Genomic DNA, 8,132 nt, shown 5'->3' with positions numbered 1-8,132 from the left:
GTGTGTGAAGAAACTTGTTGAGAGGAGAAATCTCAACATTTAATATTGCACTCAACAATTCAGTGGCCATAGGTGATCTTTGTTGACAGTGTTGCCTGATGGTATTTTTCACTAGAAAGTCCACAATAACTAAAATTTCTAATAGTTTCTGCAGCTGAAAGTAGCAGTTTCAACAATTTAAATCTTAATTTCAGGGAGTTTTTCCCCCCAATCTACTTACTTTCTAAAAATTCTTGTGAGAAAAGGTTATTATAGAAAGAACAACAGGAACAAATGCCAAAAGTTATAGCAACCCCAAAAAATCCATACAAACTTCAGAATAATAAAGATGAATTGAGTAACAGTTGCATTCACACAATAATAATAGAACAAAAAATATTGCTGAACAGACATTTGTCAGAAAAAAACACACCTTTGTTCAAGTCGGGTGTTTTGGACTTGGAGAGGGGATTTAACCGCATCACTTGGGGTTGTTTTGTAGTATCAGGCATCATGTCTGTTGTTACAAACTCACCATTAGTGCATTTGCAGTGATTCACATTACCAGCAAAGTCAAATTCAAACGTGGTGGATATTGGATTCTGTTCATAGTTTTCGAACTGAACTTCTACGTACATACAGTGGAGTGAAAAAGTGTTTCAAATCATTAAACAACTTAAAATATTAGACAAAGAAAACACAAGTGAAATAGCTTGGATCTTGGAAAGAAGCGGCACAACATAGAAGAACCACCTACATGGGATAAGACTCAGAAGCTTGGCTTCCAGGTTAAGCTGGGCAGACACTGTGCGATTTTTTTCAGTCGCGCGATTCAGCTCCTGCTCGAACTGCACGATTGACTCGCAGGGGTTAGAAGTTCGTAGGTCACGATGCAGGGTCTCACACTATACGGCCCGATGCTCTGATGCGACCTGAGTGCTCACACTGTGCGTCCATAAAAATGAAGGTTATAACAGAAATTCTGTCGCTCGCTCTCCCTCTCTGTCTTTCACTCACACAGTAATTGAAAGACAGAACTCATGGAACTCAGTCACGCACCACCACCATCAACTTTGCTACATTTCTAATGAAAAACACTGATCAGGCTGCTGTGATTGAGCAGCAATGTCTATCCAACTATTTTCACAGTTGTTGTGGTCGTGATAATTCTGTGAGGCCACATTGAAAAGGCTCAGATGAGCTTTCCAAAGTTCTACAAGTGCCTCCATTGCTTGTGTCCAGATCACACGCTGCACTGCCGTGCTGCTCCGTCTTTTTCACCGACATTTATATGTTTGCGCGTGCGCAGTGTGAGAAGCTGCGGTGACACCCTCACGACGGTCGGGAGGATCTCCCGACCAAGCGATTGATGATCGGGAGCTGGTCGTGAGGTGTTAATCGCTTCTCGTTACACCACGTATACTACACGATGCACGACGCACGAAGAAGGCCAAAATCGGGCCGATCACCAAAACGATCGCACGACTGAAAAATTGGCTCAGAAAGGGCCAAAAATCGCACAGTGTAAGCCCAATTGAACAGAAGACATTTAAATACAGCTGCTGATGAGTTCTACAACAACAAGAAACAGTTTGTTAAAAACACTTGCAGTGATTTATCAGTAACATGCATTTACTCAAGATTTGCTGATAAGTGGATGACTGGAATATATAGTTTATAATTTCAACTGTGTACTGTATAAAATAGAAGTATATATGCCAGATGTGGTGTGATGCTTGTGTGATTTTTAACAGGAACCTACTAAATGTTACAGTACTCATGCTGCTTTACCAAACATTTGATGACTAGGTGTGCGGTTCCTTCTGTAAATTGATTCACTCTTAAGATTCAGAAATCTAAGTGATAAGAGGGCAGAAATGTGTGCACTCGCTTATTAACGTAAATCAATAGTTTCTAAATGCACGCTCGATCATCCAGGTAAGTTTATTTCTGTACCTGAGGCCTTGCAAACTGCCAAGCAAAGACTCACAGCCTTGGCCAGCCACTCGAAGAGGTACACCAGAGAGATTGAAGGCAAGAGAAGAAACTAGCTGTTCTCTACAGAACGAGCCAAGGTGTACTCTCAGTGGCCAGGGAACAATATGAGAACAGCACCACCAAGGCTAGAGATGGAGCAATACTGGAAGAGCATATGGGAGAAGGATGCAACCCATAACGGCAATGCTCAGTGGCTAGTGGATCTGAGGGCAGACCACAGCGACCTCCCTGAACAGGGACCAGTAACCATCACAGTGGCAGACATCCAAGACAGGGTCTCCAGTATGAAGAGTTGGACAGCACCAGGCCCTGTAATGTTCATGCCTACTGGCTGAAGAAGCTGACTGCACTCCGTGAGCGCCTGGCAGTAAAAATGAATCATCTGACATCCAGAAATCCTACCAGTGGCTGGACAAAGCTGGACTGAAAAACAGCACAGAGGCATTAATCATGGCAGCACAGGAACAAGCTCTGAGCACAAGACCCATAGAGGCTGCGGTCTATCACACCAGGTGAGACCCCAGGTCACAGAGATGTGCAATCTGGTTGACGACCTTGATGATGAAACTTTTAAGATCAAATTGCTCGACAAGTCTGATCCACCAGAAAGTCAGCCTGGCAGTCTTGATGACGCTTACGTGCTGCAGAGTGAATCTCAGGCAGTTGATTCTGGTGGGTATGAGGAGCTTTCACAGCAGACTAACGCAGTCGAATCAGAGACCGACAATGTAGCAGAAAAGAAACCAAATCTGTGTGGAAATATTTATTTAAAACAGATGCAAAATTGTTTGTCTTCAGAATTTAAAGACTCAATCAAAAGCAGCAAAAAACAAGCTCATGACCTTAATTTCGCCCAGAATCTTTTGCGTCGGGAGTTTGGGAGCAATGCTCAGTCGTGCCGAGAAGTAAAAACAATGAGGAAACTCATGGAACTCAGTCATTCTGTTTGTCAAGTAAGAATAAATGGAAAACCACAAGGAAGCGGTTTCCTCGTGTTCAGCAGATTTGTCCTCACAAGTGCCCATGTTGTTAAAGATTTCTGTAATGATAACGGCCGGCTTCATGAGCGGGTCACTGTCACTTTCTCTTATGAAAGTCTGGAGCAGAACGATGGCCTGATAGATGTGGAAGAGGTTTCTGGTTATGATTACTCACCTGATGTGTCAGGGACTGACTGGGCTTTGTTAAAGCTCAGTGATGTCCAGATATTGCCTGGTGGTCTCCTAACACATTGTGGATTCATTCGTCACAGTGGTGGAATTAGCATTGTTGGACATCCAGATGGTGGAACGAAAAAGATTGAATCTTGTTTGGTTGTTTCATCTGAGAACCGGAATCGGGTTGTGGAAAGGCATTACAGTAACAATAAAGAGCCTGTCCAGTTCGTTACTCGCAGGTTCTTTGAAAAAGTGGCAGTTGATCTTAAACAGCGCAAACACCTTCTGACTTACGAGTCTTGTTTGTATTTTGGGTCGTCTGGCTCTCCTGTCTTTAACGAGGACAGCGATGTTGTTGCAATGCATCCAGGAGGGTATGCCTACCCTGGTGTGATGGGTCAAAACCAGAGTGTCATAGAGTTTGGGTATCCCTTTTCTGACATCATTGAGCACATCATTATTCAAATGGTGGAGAGAGAAAAGTTTGATGTGTTGAAAGAATACCTCAGTTGCAAATGTGCTCGACAGCAAAACTTTTTGGTTGATGTGAAAAAGCTCGTTGAGAGCAGAAATCTCACAAGGTTTAAAAATGTAGTGAACAGTTCAGTGGCTGTAGATGACGAGAGTTTGAAGGCTTTCTTTGAATTCTTCTCTCGGAGAGAGCAGCCAGAGCCCATGGATATTAACTGAGTGCACAGAAGGTTAACTGCAGACAGAAGATAAAGTGAGAACAGTTCGAGCAGTAAAAGCAGTTGTTATTTTTAATAAGTCAGGACACTTGTTCAAAAAAACTAATACTTTTTTTTCAATTTACTCTTTCACATAAGGTTTTGTTAAACAACTGATGCATCATGTACTATAAATAATATTAATAATAATAATGCATGTATGCTGGTTCTGTGCTTTTGAAATGCAAGTAATAACGACTTTCCAATGTTGTGTCTGGTTAAATTTGAAGAATCTAAGAGAATGTGCTCCGATGTTAAAGAGCTCAAATAATATGGATGTGATAAATATCATGTTGAGGTTTCTCATTTTGATGTGACATTTACACAGTACAGTCTCAAATAAGTCTGGTTTACATTTATACCCTTTGTACTGTTTTATATCTGTATTTTTTTCTCTTTTTTGTGCATGCTTTATTTCAAGTTTAAAAATTTAGAATCAACTGTGGCTGAATATATATGGAGTGTTGATGAAAGGCTTCAAAATATCATACCTTATCAATATTTTCAATATGACCAGTTTATATCAAATAAATACGGTTTGCTGTTTAGTTGCTTTTTATGCTGTTGTTTTTTAATCATACGAGAGCCTGAATCAGGGTCACTTTCAGATTTATTTTCAGTAAATATCTGCGCTACACACAATGAACAGAATACTGACCAGATCTAAAGATGCAGGTTTATTTTGCTGTACAGGGTTTGATTATTATTATTTTTTAAACTAATTGTAGAGTTTCCCTGCCAGACCCTAGCCTTGGTTGTCAAAAAGGTGTCTCCATGACTGTGAGAAAATTTGCTACAACTGCAAAGTAAATAGAATTGTGCACACATAAATTTCTGTCTCAGTGTGGCTATAAATTGGTGATCCCTTAAGAAAGGCTTTGTTCAATAAAGCTCAGAAAGCAGTTTGGTTTCAACACTCAATTTATTTTTGATTTACAATATACATGAGTTAGGAAATCAACATGTAAAAGCTTTTCTTCTAAACCATTTGCAATTCAATTTGCTTTATGATGCTAGATAAAGGATAGCTAAAATCGATAAGACTATGAGGCTGACCCTTAGCATCACGATAAAAGTATCCTCCCGAATGCATTGCAATAAGACTACCTTCCTCATTAAACACAGGAGAACCAGAAGAGCCCTGATAGAAATTAGAGTTGTATGTCAGTCTGCCATTGAGTCCTGGAATTTCTTTTACCACAAGATTAATGCGATCATCGGAACCTGGATTTTTCCTCCAATTCTCCTCCACAACCTGTCTGCGGTTCTCAGGACAAACAATTGAACAAACATCTACTTGTTTTACTTCCACATTAGGATGTCCAATAATGAAGATGTTAGAATATTCAGTGTCAGAAACTGACTTAATGTGTGGTAAAAGACCATTGGGCAATGGCATACTGTCATCGATCTCTAACAAAACCCAGTCACTCTTATTACCGAAATTGTTGCAAAATTCATAGCAATGAACACCTACTACATTTATAAGATCACATTCTGACTCTTGAATTTCATGTGAAAAAGTAACAGCGACACCATTTGTAAGCTGACCAGTTTTAAAATCATAGTAAGGTTTAATAACATGAAAGTTTGTAAGGATAAAATTTTTAAAAAGGAGAAAACCACTTCCAATTCCAAATCCATTCCTTGTTCTTACTTGACAAACAGATTTACTGAGCTCCAACAATTTATTGTTATGTATGCCATATTGCCATACATGAGGAGATATGAGCAATTTACCATTACAAAAACTGCCCAAAATATGTAAAGGGTGTTTAATGTCAGTATTTAAAAAGAATTGAATATTTGTTACAAGTACAAGATTTCTCTCAAAACAATTTGACACAATATAATGAATCTGCAGTATGTAATCGGAACAAATAAATCGTTTCTGTGACTTAACTGGAGAGTACTGTCTCACAGGCAAGATCCAATGTATGTTAGACATTATCTCACTTTGATTGCAGAGCTGCCCTAGACACAAATTGTGGCTACAACAACTGCCCAAAATATGTAAAGGGTGTGTATTGCTAGTATTTAAAAGCCCTGGACTATTTGTTACAAAATATTTCCCAAAATAATTTAACACAAAATGAGGCACGTTAGCTGATCCCTCTGAACTGTAATCATAATATTTATGTTGTCTCTCTGAACTGTGGGAGCGACTGTGGGAATTTGTGACACAGGACTCTTCAGTAAAGTTGCGATTTGAGGTCTCTCCACAGCCATTAGGTAGTACAGGCCAAGCTGGATCAGATGGCAGTGTAGCAACCACAGGACCAGACGAGACAGGACCAGACGAGGCAGCTACGGAACCAGGTGAACAAATGAATAATTAATTTCCAATTACTAACACTACCAGTGTACTGTGTTTGTTAATCTCAAAAGAACATTCAATATGATTATGTTTACTGCACAAAAATCATAAAAAACAAACAAACATGATTTTGGTGCATCTCTATCTAATGCAGGTCTCAGAATAACTGTGTTTTCTACAAAGCTTGTTTTTCCCAGAAAAGTAAAATTAAGTGGAAAATAAACTGCTTAATATTTCACTTTTCCTACCATGATTTGAGGGCTCTCCACGGCCATTAGGAATATGTAGACTCTCTTCACCTTCATGCATTTCAAGGACTACCGATGGCACCGAACCCCCCACACCTTGTCGCGGTGGCTCCTTTCCGGTCTGTAAAATTAATGCACAACTAGTTCAGAAACTATAGCATAATGTGGTAAATGTATATAAATGACTTATTATTAATATCCTACCATTTTATTACAGGAGGAAATCAGTACTTCAAGTCCAGCGGCTGGGATGCCAGTTATAAATCAGTGCAACTATTCTCAATAGATAAAAAAAACAAATATATAAGAAAAGATCAAAGTAATCGTTCATTTCTAATTACATTCACTGAATTTCAAAAGGTTAAAACAATAAGATAAAGAATGCGAACCTCCATTTTGTAGCCAAACTATTTGTAAGATGGTGTTATAAACACGGATGGTTATTCTAAAACATTTTGCCATTGTTGATGGTTTGTGTACATTTATTTCTCCTTCTTTTGTTTTTTCTCAGGAACAAAAGTTACACCTGCCTATACCCGAAACTAATCAACTCCCGAGTACGTTTCAAGAGTTATTTTGGAGATAATTCGGCAATAAAATGTTTCATGTACTACACTGTTTCAAACACTACATTTAGAGGCCTCGTTTCTATAATCAGTAATCACTTTTTTGTGACAGTACAAATTGAAATGAATTTGATTGATTGAATAATATTCGTGGTGGTAAATAGCCTTCGGATGTAACCGATCAATTTTCAAATCTGTGTTCTATGATGACAGCTGGGATAGGCTCCAGCGCCCCCCGCGACCCTGAAAAGGATAAGCGGAAGCGAATGGATGGATGGATGGATGGATGGTGTTCTATGATCTACATTTTAGCAGTCTAAAGGAGAGTAACAGTTGGTAACCTGTTACATCCAAACCCCTTGACTCCGCAACACGCTGTCTCGGTGTGGCCCGTGATCTCACGCAGTCTGGGCTGATGTAACTTAAAATTTGGGCTTTCTGCGGCCTAACGTATCGCAAATAAAAGTTTTCTTTCATCAAATAATCAATATCACGTCTACATTTTTTATGTAATTTAAAATAACAAGCGAAATTGTGGCGCTTAGAGGCATTTTTTGTCTGGTTTAAACTAAACATACGTTAAACTAAACATAGGTGTTAATCCTTTAATTGTAGTTCAGTTTCATTTAATCCATAAACTAGTTAACTATAGGTCCGACTTACCTTGACGTTACTCTCTGTTTGCAACTAAAGCGCTCCACTGTCCTTTCTCCTTCGTCCACTCTACAACAACAGAAGCTACTTGTTGTAGAGTGAAGTTAATAGAGGTTTAATAGAAACTAAAGCTTCCGGTAAACTCGAATGTTCCAGTACATTCTAAGTTAAAGACAGATGGGACTTACCTTAAGGTGAAGAACAATGACGTTAATATGCTACGATGATAGGAACACCTGCGCATTTTTAAGCTGTGAGATAAGTACCCAGAGGTTGTGGCGTCTGATTTCGCGCCATTACTAGTGATGTGACGTTCTGTGGTCTGCACTTCCTCTTCTTTGATTGGGTGAAATGAGTTGAAAGTAATTGGATGAGGGAACCATGGGGAGTGCCCTGCATAATTTCAATAAAACGCCGTTTTAAACGCCGTTACAGCTGGCAGAGAACGCCGTAAAAAACGCCGTTCAAAGATGCATAAAAACGGC

The 8,132-nt window shown here is 39.4% G+C and overlaps 1 protein-coding gene across 4 annotated transcripts; it reads right to left on the bottom strand.

Annotated features, from left to right (window-relative positions):
- Positions 1 to 4,771: 4,771 nt before the first annotated feature.
- LOC102195373 (uncharacterized) lies at positions 4,772 to 8,126 on the bottom strand. 4 transcript variants are annotated; one of them, XM_005727879.1, is made up of 4 exons: positions 7,657 to 8,126; positions 6,632 to 6,700; positions 6,428 to 6,548; positions 4,772 to 6,169 (listed from the first exon to the last, which is right to left on the bottom strand). In XM_005727879.1, the coding sequence occupies exons 2-4, from the start codon at positions 6,632 to 6,634 to the stop codon at positions 4,842 to 4,844; spliced, it is 1,452 nt and encodes a 483-aa protein (XP_005727936.1). In that variant the 5' UTR covers positions 6,635 to 6,700; positions 7,657 to 8,126; the 3' UTR covers positions 4,772 to 4,841. The 4 variants fall into 4 exon arrangements, with proteins under 4 accessions (XP_005727936.1, XP_005727938.1, XP_005727937.1 ...); XM_005727881.1 differs by having other exon boundaries at positions 6,632 to 7,731; positions 7,836 to 8,126; XM_005727880.1 differs by having other exon boundaries at positions 6,632 to 7,716; positions 7,836 to 8,126.
- Between the last annotated feature and the right edge of the window lie 6 nt (positions 8,127 to 8,132).

This window comes from Pundamilia nyererei, unplaced genomic scaffold, assembly GCF_000239375.1.
Source record: "Pundamilia nyererei isolate P.nyererei 1_Seehausen unplaced genomic scaffold, PunNye1.0 scaffold00026, whole genome shotgun sequence".
Taxonomy (NCBI): Eukaryota; Metazoa; Chordata; class Actinopteri; order Cichliformes; family Cichlidae; genus Pundamilia; species Pundamilia nyererei.
This window is presented reverse-complemented; position numbering and strand designations above follow the sequence as displayed.

What these genes read in the sequence shown, in the direction of transcription:
- LOC102195373 (XM_005727879.1), bottom strand. An exon ending in TGGAGAGCCCTCAAATCATG is followed by an intron (nt 6,170 to 6,427) that starts GTAGGAAAAGTG and finishes CTGGTTCCGTAG; the next exon opens with CTGCCTCGTCTGGTCCTGTC.